Source organism: Muntiacus reevesi, chromosome 18, assembly GCF_963930625.1.
Source record: "Muntiacus reevesi chromosome 18, mMunRee1.1, whole genome shotgun sequence".
Classification (NCBI taxonomy): Eukaryota; Metazoa; Chordata; class Mammalia; order Artiodactyla; family Cervidae; genus Muntiacus; species Muntiacus reevesi.
The window spans coordinates 28,609,536-28,627,985 of record NC_089266.1 but is presented as its reverse complement, the minus strand read 5'-3'; the positions used below and the strand labels follow the sequence as shown (position 1 = coordinate 28,627,985).

Genomic DNA, 18,450 nt, shown 5'->3' with positions numbered 1-18,450 from the left:
CATAGCTTTCTTTTCAAAGGAGCAAGTGTCTTTAATTTCATGACAGTAGTCACCATCCACAACAATATTGGAGCCCAAGAAACCTCAATTTTAAAAAATGTTCAAAGTTGCTATAAATGATGAGGGAACCCTTTGCAGCCCAACCCAAATCAAAAGCCTCTGTGCTTTTCAGGTGAGAGTTGCCAGGCCAAGTTGGGTCAGGGAACCCAGAGGAAATGAAAAGTGGGCAAATGTGGTGACAAAGGCAGTCACACACTCAAGAAAGGAGGCTGACAGAAAACAGGACAGCTGATTTGGGTGACTGCAGTTGGAGGAGTCAGACGCTAGAGGAAGCTGGAAGCCCGTGCAGTGAGAGGTGAGCATAATTCAGAAAAATCCCACAGGAACGAGAACACAGCGCAAGACCCAGGAGAGCTGGGGCTTTCTGTGTGTTGCTCATGGCTGCCTCCCTGGCACCTGGGAAGATGCCTGGGACTCAGCAGACACAAACACTTGGTGAAGGAACGAACGGATAGACAGTGTCGGCTATTGGGGGAGTGTTTCCAGAAGGCAGGTTCACTTTGGGGTGCAAACGCAGGTTTGGCCTGAGGGCCTGGAAGAGCGTCCCCCACGTGGGAGGGAACAAGAGAAGATACGCAGGAGGAGGTCTTTGAGCTTAACAGCAACCTCCTGAAGTCAAGAAGGACGTTAGTAAGGATCTGATTCAGTCACCCTCTAACATCCCCAGCAAGGAGTTAGCGTGGAATGAAACCTTCACTCCAGTAACCAGGAGTTCTTCATTTCCTAGGGCTGAGCGCTTCCGATGTGCTATGGCTGCTGGAACATTCTTCCATCCGTGTGTGTGTGTATGTGTGCTAAGTCACTTCAGTCATGTCCTCTCTGTGACCCCATGGCCTGCAGCCCACCAGGCTCCTCTGTCCATGGGATTCTCCAGGCAAGAATACTGGAGTGGGTTGCTGTGTCTTCCTCCAGGGGAATCTTCCTGACCCAGGGATCGAATCTGTGTCTCTTACATCTACCTGCATTGGCAGGCAGGTTCTTTACCACTAGTGACACCTGGGAAGCCCATTCTTTCATATATTCAGTCAAAACCTGACCTGAATTTTACTGCTTCGAACCAAAAAGGATAACTTTAAACTTTGACTGAAAAAGGAATTGTTGACCAAGTGCAAGGGATGGTAGCTTTGGAAGGAAAGAAAAGCACATCGTAATGCAGAGCTGGGAGCTCCTGGGCAAGATGTGCCAGACAGAGCCCACGGCAGGTGGGTTTATCTAATCACCATAATTCCTGACTCTGAGGTCCTGTCGCGCAGGGCGGTTTTCGAGGAAACGCACATTTCATAAAGACAATTCCATGTTAGGCTCTACTCTTGCTTCCTCACAGAGGCCACTGTGCTTCCTTCTCACCACTTCCTGAGATGGGTGTGGTCGACCTCATCTTACAAGTGAGGAAACTGGAGAAGCTTCTCTAAGGAGAAGGGTCTGATCCCCCACTGAGTAAAGACACTGATGGGAGAAAATTGGGTCACTGTTCAGAAGTTTACCCTGAGTCTCAGCATGAGAGAAAGCCATCTATGTGGACACAGCCCCCAGAACGTGATACAACAGACTTCCCTCTGTGAAAATGGATGATTCTAGAAAATCACTAGATCTATCTGGAAAGTCTTGGCCATTCATAAGAAGGGAACCAACTGAGAAGTCCAGATAAATAAGCACCTATGAAACAGTTACTGGAAGAAATAGGAAATTTTAGAAAATCTCTAATGTGTATCCTCATTGAAATTCAAGAAGCTTTTACAGCTGTGAAGTTACAGCAAGAGGTTATGAAGAAGAAACAGTTTGAGATCAGATAAATCAGACAAAAGATGAAACACACAATAGCTGAAGTAAAGAAACAAAGTGAAGCACATTAGATGATAAACTTTAAAAAAATCAGAGGATGCATGAAAGTAATCAAAATGATTAAAGAAAATATTAATATATGATGGAGAAGACATTCTCAGGAGACAGAATACACACATATTTGAATTCCCTGAAGGAGGCTCCAGGGTAAAGAGAAACTCAATAATTAAAGTCATAACAGAATGCCTTGAGAGCATTTAATAAATCTACCACCCAATCTAGAAACTCTTAAGCAAAAGAGGAAAGGAAGAACTGAACCTGCAAATCAATATCTCAAGCCAACTTTCTGCATCCAATTTAATGGGGAAAGATCAAAAGCAATCACAGTAAAATGAGAACAAGGACATCACTAGCATTTAACACAACCCGAGTGTCACTCACATGACACAGCAGGAATGAGAAAGAAGACACAGCCACAGGGATGAAGGAGACAAAGGGCTTTGTTATCTGCAGCTGATAGAATCGTCCACTTGGAGATCATGGGAGAATAAACTGAAAACCATCAGTACCAGTGAGTCAGTTACAAATTAGATAGTTTAAAAATATCTAATTTTAAAAAATCTAATTAAAAAAATACACTGAATGTTCAACTCAGCAGCACACATCCTAAAATTGGAAGGACACAGAGAAGATTAGTGTAGAGGATGACATGCATGTTCATGAAGTTTTCCATGTTAAAAAAAGAAGAAAAAGCAATCCCATCCACAAAAGTAATAAAAGTATAAACCTGGGCGTAAACTCAACAAACAGAAGAAAAAGGAGAAGAAATATGTGGGCTATAGAGAAAGACAAAAAGGAAGGCTCAGAGAGGCGGCCACATTTCTGGATGGGAAGACTGCAAAAAAAAGTCAGTATTTCTGGAGGGACAAGTAGGGAGAGTCTGCCCTCCTCTGAACCACAGGTTCCCAGAGAGGAACTCTGAAAGCCACCAAACCCTGATGACCATGTACCTCTGGGAAGTACAGGGTCATGAAACTTCCAGGTACCCTCAAAGAATCCAAGACTTGGTAATAGCAGTACCAAGTTCAAAACCTCCTCAGAGTGGTGTCACCCTGGACACTGCACAAGTTAAAGCTATTTTCTGGTCAGTCAGTGATGGAGGGAGAAAGAAAATGTGGTTTACATATGAGGGAATATTATTCAGCCTTGAAAAGGGCCTGGCCATAGCCTCTGATTGGGTCTCCCCCCATCCATTAGTCCAGTCTGCACAGGCAGCCAAAATGCTCCTTGTAAAATAAGGTCAAGTCCAGGAGAATGGATAAAGAAGATGCGGTACACATATACAGTAGAATACTACTCAGACATTTAAAAGAATGAAATAATGCCATTTGCAGAGACATGGATGGATTTAATGTCATACTGAGTGAGGTAAATCAGACAGAGGAGAAATATCATATGACATCCCTTATATGTAGAATCTTAACACATGATACAAAACAGAAACAGAGAACAAACTTATGGTTGCCAGGGTAGGGGGAAGGGATAGTTAGGGAGTCTGGAATCAATATGTACACACTGCTATATTTAAAATGTAGAGCACAGGGAACTCTGCTCAATGTTCTGTGGCAGCCTGGATGGGAGGGGAGTTTGGGGGAGAGTGGATACATGTATATGTATGACTGAGTCCCTTTGCTGCCCATCTGAAACTAACACAACATTGTTAATTGACTAATAGTAGTGGTATCCAACTCTTTTGCAATCCCATGGGTTGTAGCCTGCCAGGTTGCTCTGTCGATGGAATTCTCCAGGCAAGAATACTGGAGTGGCTAGCCATTCCCTCCTCTAGCGGATCTTCCCAGCCCAGGGATCAAACCCAGATCTCCCGCATTGCAGGCAGATTCTTTACCGTCTGAACCACCAGTATAGCTACCGTTAACTGGCTATACTGCAATATAAAAATAAAAAATTAAAAATAAAAAAAAAGTAAATAAAACGAGGCCGGGTAAGTCACTCCTCCTTCCCTCAGCCCCCAAGCCCAGCCCTCTGTCCTGTGCCCCTCCCACCTCGGCTGAGCCATGGGCCCACACTGTTCTTGTCCATGTCTGTTCATGGAGCTCCACGGATGGGAGATCTCTGTCCTGCCCCCTGAGGTTGCCCTGTTGCCTAAAACAGTGTCAGACACACAGTAGGCACTCAAAAATGTTTGTTGACCTAATTGCATGAATGTCAAAAGGACCTCTAGTCAGATTGGGGGCTTCCAGAACATGAGTCAGTGTGTGGACGAGGCTGCCATCTAGTGGCGAGACCCCCTTGCAGCTTTGGCAGGGGGGTACCCAAAAGACTCAGCATCTCTTGGGGCCCTGGGATGTGCTGTTAGGGGCTATCAGGGAGGACAGCCATCTACCACCAGGGGCCACCCCATTCTCTAAGCCCATGCCCATCAGTTAAGACCAGATCTGCATCACAGACACTGGAGGGAGAAAAGAAGCAGGTGTCTGGGCTGGGCTCTGCCACAGAGATGTTATAATACTGATTAGAAATCAGTTAGGAGGAGCAAGTGTTCAGTGTGGAAATGGTTGGGCATGGAGAAGACAAAGTAACGCTCATGTGACCTCCCTGAAGTGTCATGATCTGGACGAAACACTGCCTTCTCCTGGAGGCTGTGGTGAGGTTGAGCAAGGCCAACCCCCGGTGTGGGGTAGGCATGGGGTGGGGTGGGGTGGGGGTGGGTACCAGGTAGGGCTGGACTACCTGCCCTGTCCAGACCCTTCCCTGCCTTCCAGTGGTTGCTCTGGGCACTACAGATGGTGACAGGGCCCTGGGGATGCTTGGGCCTGGACATCAGAACCCGGAGACAATCCAGCCCCTTCACCAAGCTCCCCCAGCACTCAAGTTAGACAGTGCATTAGCAGCAGTTGCCATCATATGATCAGTACTACCCAAAGAGTGAGAATTTTCTTCTGTGCTAGGTTTGAGGGCTCCTCCCCAAGGACAGATCAATTCCCAGCAAAGGGTACAATATAGGCTGATCACAGGTTTAACTGCTATGAGTTTAAAATCACAACACTATATAATTGTTTCATGACAGGATCCCTTCCAAAATTAATATACTTGAAAGAAAACAGATTATACCATCCCACACCATTACTGAAAACATGTCCCAAAGCCAAATGTTGAGGGCCATAAAAAGAATTCTGTCCCCTAAGTGTTTACATACAATTTATAATTACATCTTTCCTTTAAGAGGAAATCAACCACGTACTGCTAGTATTTTCCTTCTTTTCTTTGGTTTCATTTTTGTCTTTACAGCTAAATCTATAGAGAGTGGTGGTGACTCCAGTTAGCTCCTGAGGGGGGTGCCCTTTCTAACAGTGAGTCACCTTCTTGTTTGTCTCAATGGTACTGAGATATTAAAACCCACACTTATTACTAGTGCCAGTGCTCTCATTCCCCTGGTTTTCATGCACGTAAAATAAAGACAAAGTGTGAGCTGATATTCACAGAACCACCTAACACAACTGCACAGTGGCAGGGGTGCTGGCACCTGCCGCAGAGACAGACCTGCTGATGGGTGACCTGTCGGCCAGTGCTCCTAATGGACGGTTTGTCAGCTGATGCACGGGTCTTAATTCACAGGAATGAGGTGGTTTGGGGATATGTGACCATGTACAAAAGTGCCAGCTGTACACAAGCTGATATAAAAATACTGAGCACTGCAGGCAGACTCTTCACCAACTGAGCTATAAGGGAAGCCCTATTGAGGACTACCCACACTTAAAACCCAAAAGCTCCAGAGACAAGCGCAATTTTTTAATCCAACTTGATTAAGTCAAAGGATGTAATTTCATTACAATCAAGGTAATCTCATTACATTCTGGAATTTGAATGATAACTGTCGGAATACATTCCAAATAGCCTATCACAGTTTATGAACCATTCACAGACGTTTGCTATAACATCACTGAGCTGAAGATCTGTACATATTTCCTCAATGTGAGAATAAGAAAACTAAAGACCATGGAGTGTGGAAACCAATAAAGCTGAAGTCTTTCTCTAGAATCCTGAATAAAGGAAACATGTGCTGTGATTAAACAGTTAAATTACTGACAAAGAAATGGTTAAGACACACACTAAAAGGTAAGTAGAAGAGGAAGGATTGGGCTAAAGCAAAAAAAAATCTAGGTTATAGTCCATCTTGTCTAGGCTATGGCTTTTCCAGTAGTCATGTATGGATGTGAGAGCTGGACTATAAAGAAAGCTTAGCACCAAAGAATTGATGCTTTTGAACTGTGGTGTTGGAGAAGACTTTTGAGAGTCCCTTGGACTCCAAGGAGATCCAAGCAGTCCATCCTAAAGGAGATCAATCCTGGGTGTTCATTGGAAGGACTGATACTGAAGTTGAAACTCCAATACTTTGGCCACCTGATGCGAAGAACTGACTCACTGGAGAAGACCCTGATGCTGGGAAAGACTGAAGGCAGGAGAAGGGGATGACAGAGGATGAGATTGTTGGATGGCATCACAGACTCAATGAACATGAGTTTGAGTAAACTCCGAGAGTTGGTGATGGATAGGGAGGCCTGGTGTGCTGCAGTCATAGGGTCTCGAAGAGTCGGACATGACTTAGCAACTGAACTGAACTGATTCTGCTTTTAATTTTTAAAGCAATGTCTGCATGTGTTTTTAACATTTTGAAACAGTATAGATAGAACTAATATGGAAGGTCTCCTTCCCCCACCGCTTTCAATACTCCTCAAAGTAACATCCCTACATCCTTCCAGGAAAACAGTTATGATTTCAAAAATTAAATCATATATTTAAAATCAAAACACATGAGGTAAGACTATACACACCATCTTATTTTCCCCACTTAGTAATAATTTTTCCCTGTCAGTACACACAAATCTACCATGTCCATTTTCATGGCTGCATACTATTCTGCTATACCAAAATCTCATTATGCAACCAGCCCTGGACTGATACACACTTGGATATTTCCAGTGCTTTACTGTTATAATAATGCCACAACCAAACATCTTGTTTATGTATATAGGCATTCTTTTTCAAGCATATCAGTAATGCTAAATGCTAAGTGGTAGAAATCCTTGGTGAAAGATCATACATGTTTCAAATGTAGATAGATTTTACCAGATTGTCCTTGTCATCAGCAATATGTGGTGTGGCTCCCCTCACCCTTAATGACATAAAAAATTATCAATCATTTTGTAGTTCTTTTTTAAAATTTATTTTGGCTGTGCTACATAGCATGTGGGATCTTATTTCCCTGACCAGGGGCTGAACCTGTGTCCCCTGCTGTGGAAGAAGCACAAGGTCCTAACCATTGGACCACCAAGGAAGCTCCTCAATCATTTTAATTTTTACTAATCTGTTAGGAGAAATCACATATCTAATTATTGCTCTGAATTATATCTTTTTGCCTCTAAGTGAGACTTAGTATCTTTTTTCTGTTGGCTGTGCTGGGTCTTTGTTGCTGTTGTTGGGCTTTCTCTCATTGTGGAGCGCAGGCGCTAGGGCTTGTGGCCTCAGTAGTCATGGTACACAGGCTTAGTTGCCCCGCAGCATGTGGGATCCTCCAGGACCAGGGATCGAATCTGTGCTCCTACATTGGCAGGCAGATTCTTAACCACTAGACCACCAGGGAAGTCCCAGCATCTTTCTAGTGGCTATCTGTATTTCCTTTTTATATGAACTACCCGTTTTTCTTTTGTACTGTTTTTCTTATCGATTTACACAAACTCGTTGTAAATAAGCCCCATTTGTTACAATGTCTTGCAAATAATTTCCCCTTATTTACAAAGCAGTGTTTAATATTTATGTGATTTTTTTTCTACCAGTTGACTTTTATGCTTGACTATTTCTGTGCTTGTTCTTTCCAAGGCCAAGACCACAAGTTGATTCTCTGATGGTTTCCCTCTGCACGTTCATGGTTTCACTTTTTAAGGTTTAAATTTTCATCCTCTTGGAATTAATTCTGATGAGTGGCATGAGATAGGGATCCAGCTTTATTTTTTCCTAAAGACCCAATCAGTCATTACTTGTGAGTGAATTATCCATCTTGATAGAAAAGGCTACTGTAATCCTACACGAAATCTTCCAATCCTGTGGACTGTCTGCTCCACTGAATAGTCCTCCCCGATCACTGATGTTTCAGAAACTTTCTGGTTATCGGAGAGTATTTATTCTTCTAGATTAGGATTTATCAACAGCACACTACTGACATTTCTGGCAGGACCCTTCCTTTCTGTGAGGGGCTAACCTGTGCCTTGCAGGAAGCTCAGCAGCACCGCTGACCTCTGCCCACTGGATGGCAGTATCACCCCCAGTAATGCCAACCAAATCTGTCTGCAGACTTTGCCGGTGGTTCCCTGGGTTGGGGTGAAGGGCAAAATCGCCTGAGGTTGAGAACTGCTGTTTCATGTAAATCAGTCTCATTTTATCAGTGTTTCTGCTCTCGAATTCCCACTGATACTCTAACTGAGATGAAGACAAATTCATAGGATACGTCAGACATCTGTTTTATTTAACATATCTACTAAATTTAATCTTTGTTATATTTAGTCTTATCCAAGAACCAGGTATATACCCTTCTACTTATGCATACCTTCATTTATGTCCTTTTAAAAGAGTTTTAAGATTTTTTAACATATAGGCCCTGGTCACATTGTTTGTGTGCATGCATGCTCAGTTGTGTCTGACTCTGCGACCCCATGGACTGTGGCTCTTCTGTCCACAGAATTCTCAAGGCAATAATACTGGAGTGGGCTGCCATTCCCTTCTTCAGGGGATCTTCCCTACCCAGGGTTCAAACCCACATCTCCTGCATTGGAGGTGGATTCTTTACCCACTGTGCTACCTGGGAAGTTCCAATATTAAGCTTACTACTAGGTATTTTAACTTTTCCATTCCTTTACAAATGGGATTATTTCTTATGTTATTATCTTTCCTAACTAGTTACTGATGAGAAAGCTATTGGTATTTCACATTCTATAATCAGCCACCCATTGAACTCTTATCGTATCTATCAGATTTTCAGAACATGATAAGGTTTTTCTAATGATACAACTTTCAGGAAATTCTAAGCATATAATGTTATTGTCTGCATAAAATCACCATTATGTTCTATCACGAACACCCTCCTGTAGCTCTCCTGTCTCACTGCCTAGCTTAATACTTACAGAAAAAATTGGTGATGGGCAAACTTAAGTCATCCTTGATTTTAATGGAAATACTTCTAAGATTTCACAATACAGCATAATGTTGGTTTTGGCTAGAGATACATACATTTCATATCACTAAAGAAGTACCCATACACTTGTAATCTACCAAGAGTTTTTCTTTTTTTTTAATCAGAAAGAAGTGAAAGTGAAATCAAAGAGTGCTCTTTTCGTCCAAGGCATATTCCATCTCTATCGGAATGACCTCATGGTTTTTCCTCTTTAGCCTACTAATATTGTGTGAAGGATTATATTCCTGAATCTCCTAGTAAGCCAATCTTGGATGGCATAAATCCACTTGGTTTTGATATGCCCTACTGCTATTAATTTGTTGAATTCTACTTGCTAAAATTTTCACCTCAACGTTTTTACACCAATATTTGAGAGTGAGGTCAGTCGGTTAGTTGTTTCGTGGTACTTTGTTAACTTGTAAAAACAGTCTTAGGCTGGCTTGATAAAAATATACTGTACTTTCATATGCTGTATTTTAAAAGCAAAATGTGTGAGGGCTTCCCTGGTGGTTCAGTGGTAAAGAATCCATGTCCCAATGCAGGAGACACAGGTTCCAGCCCTGATAAGGGAGCATCCCACATGCCGCAGAGAAACCAAGCCTGGGAGCCACAACTACTGAAGCCCGTGCTAGAGCCTGTGCCCTGCAACAGGAGAAGCCACTGCAGGGAGAAGCCTGAGCACAGCAACTAGAGCCGCCCCTGCTCACCGCAAGTGGAGTGGAGCCTGCGCAGCAATGAAGACTCAGTGCAGCCAAAAATTAATAAATAAAATTATTTAGAAAAAGCAAATGTGTGTAGCCAGGACATGGAAGCAGCCTAGATGCCCATCAGCAGATGAATGGATAAGGAAGCTGTGGTACATATACACCATGGAATATTACTCAGCCGTTAAAAAGAATTCATTTGAATTAGTTCTAATGAGATGGATGAAACTGGAGCCCATTATACAGAGTGAAGTAAGCCAGAAAGATAAAGAACATTACAGCATACTAACACATATATATGGGATTTAGGAAGATGGTAATGATAACCCTATATGCAAAACAGAAAAAGAGACACAGAAGGACAGAACAGACTTTTGAACTCTGTGGGAGAAGGTGAGGGTGGGATGTTTCAAAAGAACAGCATGTATATTATCTATGGTGAAACAGATCACTAGCCCGGGTGAGATGCATGAGACGAGTGCTCGGGCCTGGTGCACTGGGAGGACCCAGAGGAGTCGGGTGGGGGGGGGTGGGAGGGGGGATCGGGATGGGGAATACGTATAACTCTATGGCTGATTCGTGTTAATGTATGACAAAACCCACTGAAATGTTGTGAAGTAATTGGCCTCCAACTAAAAAAAAAAAAAAAAAGCAAATGTGTGTATATTTAGCATGAAACCAGTCTTTTGAAAAGTAAAATGGTTGTAGAGAAACATGAGGCCATCCCCCCCACATCATAAAAAAAGTCACATATATTCTTTACAGATTCAACTTTTTGAAAAGAGTAAATTAAAATATACCTTTGGAAAGCTAATCTGTGATATTTTATGTAAAAGTGAGGAAGTCATAAGCAGGCTACCATTAAACCCCTATCATAAATGAACATTTCAGCTGTTCCCATCTTGGATAACTGAGCAATACATTACGATCATTTATGGGCCTGCATTGTGAGTTGGACCACGGAAAGCTCAGCTTTCTTATCTACATGCTGCAAAAGAAAATGAAATATATTCTTTGATGTTTTAAGTTTCCAGTGCTCTGAGTAATGGATTAAAAAGAAAAAAAAAAAAACCTTTTCTGTTTCTCAAAAAACTGCTAACACAGAGAATGCCTACAGCTTTCAGCGGCCACTGGCGTCTAAGCGACTGCAAGCAACCTCGAGATTGTCCTGGTCTCCACAGGACCCAGGACGCAGGCTGGGCAGCTTGGCCAGGGACCTGTGGGCCCACACACTCGTCTACACTGCAGTACCAAGACCCCAAGACAGCCCCGCGGCCTGTACCACCCTGCCTGGATCCCCACGAAGTCCACACGTGCAGGGTGACGGACAAGCAGAGGGGTGGAGGGACACACAGGGCTCCCCACCGCCTCCGTGTCCCCTTGTGTCTGTCTCCCCGAGACATAAACCCCCCGTTGTGGAATATTGTCGCCTAAAAGCTCCTGACTCAAAGTGGTCCTGACAGACCTGACGGGGGAAGGGGGAGTGAAGCCCTGAGATATTTTCAAATGGACAAGAAAGGGCCTCCTGGGCTCCTCCGCCCTGGGCTCCCCCCACGTGCCCCGCCCCTCCCCGGACCCCGGCCACCTGCCCCACCTCCCTGAGACCCTCCCACCTGCCCGCCCCCCCGACGCCTGAGTCTCTCCTTGTCCCCACTCCCACCTACCTGAGGGGCCCCTCAGGCGGCTCTCGGTGAGTTCGGAGATGGCCCCGGACGTGGACGTCTTTTTCAGCCGAGCTGCTGCTCCGGAAGCGGCGGCCACCCCGGGCTTGTTGAGCGTGTCCTCGCTGCTGGCCCGCTTGAGCTGAGAGAGGTAGGGGAGAGAGGGTGAAGAGATGCGTTTTCGGGAAGGGGCGCCATAAACCAGCACAGCACGGAGCGGGCCCCACCTGCCCACCCCGGCCGGAGGGAACAGCGCGCAGAGTGGACAAACCCGGATGCCCTCTGGTCCTGGCGCGGGCCTCCAGCACTGCTTCAGAGATCCGTGTAAGGTCGTGGGCGGTCACCACCCATCAATCACATTCAAATAATGATGTTTTTAAAATATGATGTGTATTTTTATGTATTTATTTGGCTGAGACACCCCCACCCCCTGCCCCCAGCGTGCAGGCCAGCCGGGGATGGAACCGACGCCCCGTGCATTGCAAGCAGGGAGTCAACCACTGGACCACTAGGATGGTCCCGATGTATTATTGTTTTTTCTTAAAAGACTGGTAACCAAGGAAAAAAGAAATATATGGCACACATGTGACACACAAGAAATTCAAAGACAATAAAAAGTAGCACAAAAACCTCTGGAGATTCTTCCCTTCTCAGAGGGAAGAGATACAAACAGGTGAATATCCACAGGTGCCCACCCCAAGCACTGGCAGGCGACCCCACACACACTGTTCAGATGGAGGAGAGGGACTACTGTGGAGCCAGAAGAATGGTTAGGAATGGCAGAAAGACAGCAGGATCTGCTCCTTGTCTGCCTTCTTCCCTGGCACAGAAGGCAGAGAACAAACATTTGCTGAAAGGTATTGAAGTGTGGGGGCGGGGGGCAGGCCTACATGAGCTCACACTCTGGCCCAGGTAAACCATACATGAGCTGAAGAAGAAAAACCACAAATAAGTTCTCCCAACCACAGACAGTCTTGGTTAAAGACGGCTGTGGAGGGGATCCTTCAAGAAGACAAGGCAGGCAGGTGTCCAGAGCCTCCACAGACACACATGACACTTGGGGAAACAGCATGAAAATTCCCTTGAATCAATGGAGACCTGGAGCAGGAAGCCCAGGCCACCACACTGGTCAGGGGCTCCATCCTGCTCTAGGGCCATTTCCTGAAGGTTAAGGAGCCCAGAGAGGGAGAACAGGGAGGGTGTGGAACAGAGAGCCTGGGGCCCCTCCCCTCTCACCACAGCCCCCAGAGCTGCTCCCACCATCCTGGACACTGTGCTCCGAAGGCCTACCGCCAGCTGGGCGTCCACCCTCAGTGCATGCAATGTGCCGAATCCACGGGCCAGGGTGCACACGGGTCACAGCAGAGTGGGTGGCCTGCTCTCAGGGTCAACAACCAGCAAAGGGGCTAGTTCCTGTGTGGTGACTCAGAACTCGTCATGAGGAGTGAGGAAAACAAAAACGGGAGGTGTGGGCATCCTCATGGAGCAGGTGCCCTGGACCAGGCCTGGAGGACCAAGTGGACGGGGGTGTCCCTGAGGCCACAGGTGTACGCTAAAAGCTGGGGACAGGGAGCAGGGCGGGGAAGGAAGGGGGAACGCATGGGACCAGGGCAGGACTCTTCTGGCTCCTGGAGAAATAAGGATGAGGAGAAGCAGTGACAAGGATTCGGATGTAATGAGCAGACAACAGGGAAACCTATGTGTTCCAGCCGGAGAGCCATCCAGTTGAGTCCGCTGGAGAGACCCCTCTGTGAGCAGAAGAGAAGGCGGGATCGGGCGGGGTGGGGGAGGGGAGAGAGGAGGCAGCTGGAAGGGCAGGCAGGGGTAGGGGGAAGGAAGGCAAAGTCAAGTTCTTGCTGTTAAGACTGGGTGATAAGCCTGTTGGAGGATCAGAGGAAGAATTAAGGGAACAGACAGGAGCTGATGACATGCGGCAGCCTGGAACCTTCTAGGTCCTTGACTCACATGTTACTTCTGATTCAAACCACAACTTGACTACCCTGGACTTGACAAAGCACATTAACTAACTCACTCGAGGCTGCGTGGGTGAGGTAGGACTGGGAGGCAGGCCCAGGACTGTGTTCCCAAGGCCTGTAAGATTTTCACTGGGCTGGAGCCCAAGAAGGGCCAGGAGATGCCGGGCACACCACCGGGGTGAGGGCTTGTGCGCAGGGCTGGAGGAAAGCCATGTCGCATGGGCGGCACAGGGTGGCAGCTCAGGGCACCAGCTCTAAGTCCAGACTTGGGATCCTGGGCTGGAGTCTTGACTCTGCCTCTTACTGGCCGTGTGACCCAGGGCAAATCACTTTACCTCTCTGTGCTTTTGTGGGTTTTTCCTGTGCTTTTGTTTCTCTACCTGATAAACAGATCAAGCCATGATACGGATGTGAGTTAACTCCGAAGCCCACTTCTGAGTTCCATTTTACCAGTTGTAACCAACTTCCTCGGCCTCTTCTTGGACTTTAGGGTCCCAACCTGTATTATATAAAGATCTGATCCCATCCTTCACTGGTAAAAGGATAAGACAGACGTGCTCCAGGCCAGTAGCATGCTGTCTCCCTAAGTGCAGCATGGCCCATTTGGGTGGCAGCAAAGCTTTTACAGGGAGCCCTTCATTTCTCTTGCACCTTCCACGAGGAATTCCTTTGGAGAAAGACTCACTGCTTAGTACTTTCCCCAGAGGCAGGACATACAGACCCCAGATTGATCCTTCCTGTCCTCTGAGGCATTATCAGACACAGAACATTTCCACTGGGTCAAAGCCTAAGAGGAGCCAGGAGATGCCGGCCACACCGCTGGAGTGAGGTTACTAATTCTTCTTTCTCTGTTCATGGCTGCATTCTTGGCTTTGTTTCCTGGTCATCAAATGCAGCTTCGGCACCACCTGAGATCTCTGGTTTCTTATACAAGATCCCTACGAAAGCTTCGGTCTTGCTTTGATGTGTGTAATAAGTATTTTCACCAACGCTTCCACTGATATTTAAGCTGCTGAGCACCTGTATATGAAAGCTTAAAAAAGGAAAACGTCTGAACAGCTCACAGATTCATGTAGCTAAGAGATTCCTTCAATTCCACAAAGATGGGGATGGGGGAAGTCAAAGTTCTCAAATAATCGCACAAAACACAATCTGGTCTTTCAAAGAGGAAAACATGTTAATGGTTGGAGCAGTGGTTCTCAAACTTCAGGGTCTGTCAGAATCCTAAGGGTCTGTTAAACTGCAGATGGATGCCTGCACCCCAGCCCCAGCACCCCTGCCAAGCTTCTGATCCCCTAGGTCTGGGTGGGACCTGAGGATCTGCATTTCGGACGAGTTCCCAGGGGATGCTGTTACTGCTGCTGTGGGTTCCACACTTTGAGAACCAAAAGGTTTTAGAGTAGCACTGTCAGTGGAAATATTATACAAGCCATGGACCTAAGTTTACATGGTCTGGGATGAACATTAAAAAACATAAATGAAACAGGCAACCTTAAATTTAGTGACATTTTCTGGATGCAATACATTCAAAATATTATCAATTAATGTAGAACACACCGATAAGGTCTTTTCCTTTTTTTGCACTCACTCTTCAAAACCTGATGTGTGTCTTGCACTCACAACACACATTAGGGCTCATCACTGCCACACAGGCTGGTGGTTCCTGCTTCAGGTAGTGCAACTGTGGAGCATTCTCTCCCGAAGGACAACAACAGGACTGACCTGGTCCCCAAGACTCAAGGAGAACATAAACCATGAGACTGCTTTACGGGGACCCTAAGCCCCAGCCACAGGAAACTGGATGGGGTTAACACATGACTCGTGCTCACCAAGCAGGGACCTTTCCCAATACTTTGCTTGTTGCTTGCTTTTAACCAACCAGAAGCAAGCAGCAGCTGGACCCTCCAAGGAATGGGGGAGGCACAGGTAGGACTGACAGCCAGACTTCATACCACGTGACAACGAAGATGACAAAGAAGCAGAGAAAGGTGACGTGAAGTCCTGGGGAGTCCCAGTCCATGGTCCCGGTCTCTCTATTCTCCAGTCTTGCACCTTTGTCCTGCACACAGTGACCCGGAACCTCAAATGTCTTCCATAGGTTTCTCTTCTGTTCAAGTCAATGTTCTGTCATTTGTGACCAAGGGAGTCCTGACTAACAGACATGGGCCTTCTAGTGGCTGATGTGATGTGGCCTGTCTGCATCAGGGAGCCCGGGGGGCTTGTCTCTCTGTGCTGGACTCAGTGACATGAGGACTCACATTAGCCCCCCTACCCCCGCCATCCCATCCAGGCTCCTGTTGCTCCCCACACAAACCTGCTCCTCCACGGCTCCACAGCTCAGGCCAGCATCTGAAGCAGGGTCTTTCATTCTACTTTTGGTGCATGTGTTTTAGTTCTCACATTTTGGGCCAGTGAAAACATATCTGTCTACACTTATATGTGTCCAACTCCTGCAAAGCAGTCGTAGGTAACGTGTGCGTGCTCAGTCAAGTCTGACTCTTTGTGACCCCATGGCCTGTAGCCCACCAGGATCCTCTGTCCATGTGATTTCCCAGGCAAGAATGCTGGAGTGGGTTGCCATCTCCTCCTCCAGGGGCTCTTCCTGACCCAGGGGTTGAGCCCCATCTCCTGCACTGGCAGGTGGATTCTTTACCACCGAGCCACCCAGGAAGTCCTGTAAAGTAGCCGTAGTGAGATGCTGACTATGGCATCCAGGTGGTGGGACGTTGTGTTCAGTGTGTAATTCAGCTTCTCTGAGTGCTCAGATTTCAGCAGTAAAACACTTGGGGGGAAGTCACTTGCTTTTCTGTCAATGTCTGTCACCTCTTTCTCTTCTGGGCTCTGGGTTTTGTCTTCTTCCTCTGCCCACAGAGGCAGAGAGGAGAGGAGGGTCAGAGAGTACGGGGGTGCAGCTCTTGGCTATTCCTTCCCCCAACCCCGTCACCCTCTTTCACAGGTTCAGACCTGGCGACCCGGAGGAACAGGACAAGAGCCGAGAGCCGCCAGAGGAGTGTCTGCGTCTCCCCCGATGTCCTCCCACTGGAACCAGTTTCCAAAACACACATCTGTCAAAGCAGAAACGGCTACCATTTTACTGGTTCATCAGCAGTAGGAAACACACCTGAGCTTCACCTGTGATTAAATACTGCTTGAAAATATTTTAATATATTCCAGAAGTTCTCAGGGTCGGTTACAGGGGAAATGCATGTATTCATTTAAAATTCATACTGAAGATGTCTCCCAATAGGTCAAAGACAATAAAAATTAAAACAATGGAAATAATGGTCAGGGCCAGGATAACAGAATAATGACAAACAAAATTATGTGCAGGACACTATCCACACTTATATCTCAGGGCAGATACATTCCTCCCCCCATCTCAGAGCAGCTGTGCAGCCTGAGGTTCCACAGCCAGGAGCGGGCAGAACTGAGGTCCTAATGAGGCCTGTCTGACCCCCTCTTCAGCAAGCTGTTCCTAACCCACCACCCCTGCCGGGCATTCAGCCCACACTGAGCACTGCCAGGGAGCAACAGGACAGCACAGGGGGAGCCCAGAAGTTGTGTGCATGCAGTCCAGGGAGCCAGGCTCGGCAGGGTGGGAGGACACTTTACTCCCCTCTGAATGGGTGGGGAGAGCCTGGAGGATTTTAAGCAGAGGAGTGACTTGTGTTGACTTGTGTTGAAAGGACCACCCGGCTTCTGTTGAGAACAGAGCGTAGGCTACAAAGTCAAGAGCAGGCAGGTGGTCCCTGGGATGTTTTGCAGGTGAACCATGGGATGGGAGGAAAGGAGGGTCTTGAGATGATGTCAGGGCTCTGCCTGGGTGATGACAGGAGGGAGCTGCTATTTACTGGAACAGGGAGAGTCTAGAGGAGCAGGTTTGCAGGCGGGAGAGACGGAGGGGAAGGAGAGCAGTCAATTTTGAGTATGTCACCTTCAAGGGCCCTTCCAGACACCCAGGAGGTGGGTCACAAAGGCAGCCGGAGGAGCACTGACTGGAGACACAGATCCATGTGTCACCCCCACGCGGTGTCAGAATTCATGAGTGGATGCTGTCACCTACAAGAACTGTCCTCACCAGGAACAGTGCCATTCCTCAGGGAGAATGTCAGAATTTTGTGGGGGTGTCTTAGCTGCCACCGTGATTGTAGGCAGTACTGGTGTCTACCGTGTGGGAGGATGGAGACCCCAGACGTCCTTCTGAGAACCTGACAGCCTGGCACAAGGAACTGTCTGCATCCACACTCTTCACAGATCCCTCAGACACTCGCAGAGCTGGAGCATCTTTGATTGTTATCAAAGTGGAGAACACCCGGAACACCCCTTTGTTTTACGTATAAAGACAATGTGTTTCTTATAAGACTTATAAGATACACTCAACTTTCTAAGAACAAGGGAAGACTGCACTTGGGTTCACAACTTCACCAAGAGTGCTCAGCATTCAAACCATCACCCCAGCCTTCCCAGTGTCCGAGTCATCAACACGATAACCCTGAATCTGTCTGCCCGGAGTGGCCACATCCATGGGGCACAAAGAAGCACCACAGGTCCTTCAGTGGAGCCACACACAGGCAGTTGTGGGTGGAAATGTGATGCTTTAATTATAAATGATGTTCCTTTTGCTCCTTCTATAGTTAGGATGCTACACTGATTTCTCCAGAGTGTGTGTGTGTAGGCCAGTGACAAGGTCTCTGAAGTTCTTCTCAGGGTGGAAAGAGGTGCTCCAGTCCATTTATGTTGGGAACCCCGGGGGGTGAGGAGGAGCCAGCAGGGGAGACCCCCAAGGGCTGCCCTGGTTGGGTGAGGGGAACCCTGAGAGGAGAAGTCCAGATGCAAGCCAGTGGGGCAGTGACACCTGAATTATGAGGACCCTGGTGACCCTGAGCCCGTCCAGTGGACGCTGGGGTCAGACTCTGGCTGGAGAGTCCACATGGTCCATGCAGGGGGTCCCGTCTCAGTCCAACCACAGATTTCCTCTCGAGTCCAGGGCACCCTGATTGCATCCCCTTTGCTCTGTGCCT

At 47.0% G+C, this 18,450-nt stretch overlaps 1 protein-coding gene across 2 annotated transcripts in view; it reads right to left on the bottom strand.

Annotated features, from left to right (window-relative positions):
* Positions 1–18,450, bottom strand: part of SPECC1 (sperm antigen with calponin homology and coiled-coil domains 1) — a 196,444-nt gene that overhangs the window by 122,490 nt on the left and 55,504 nt on the right. For both annotated transcript variants that reach the window (XM_065908704.1, XM_065908706.1), the window contains exon 3: positions 11,457–11,595. In XM_065908704.1, coding sequence (XP_065764776.1) covers positions 11,457–11,595 — 139 coding nt within the window. The remainder of the gene's footprint in view (positions 1–11,456; positions 11,596–18,450) is intronic.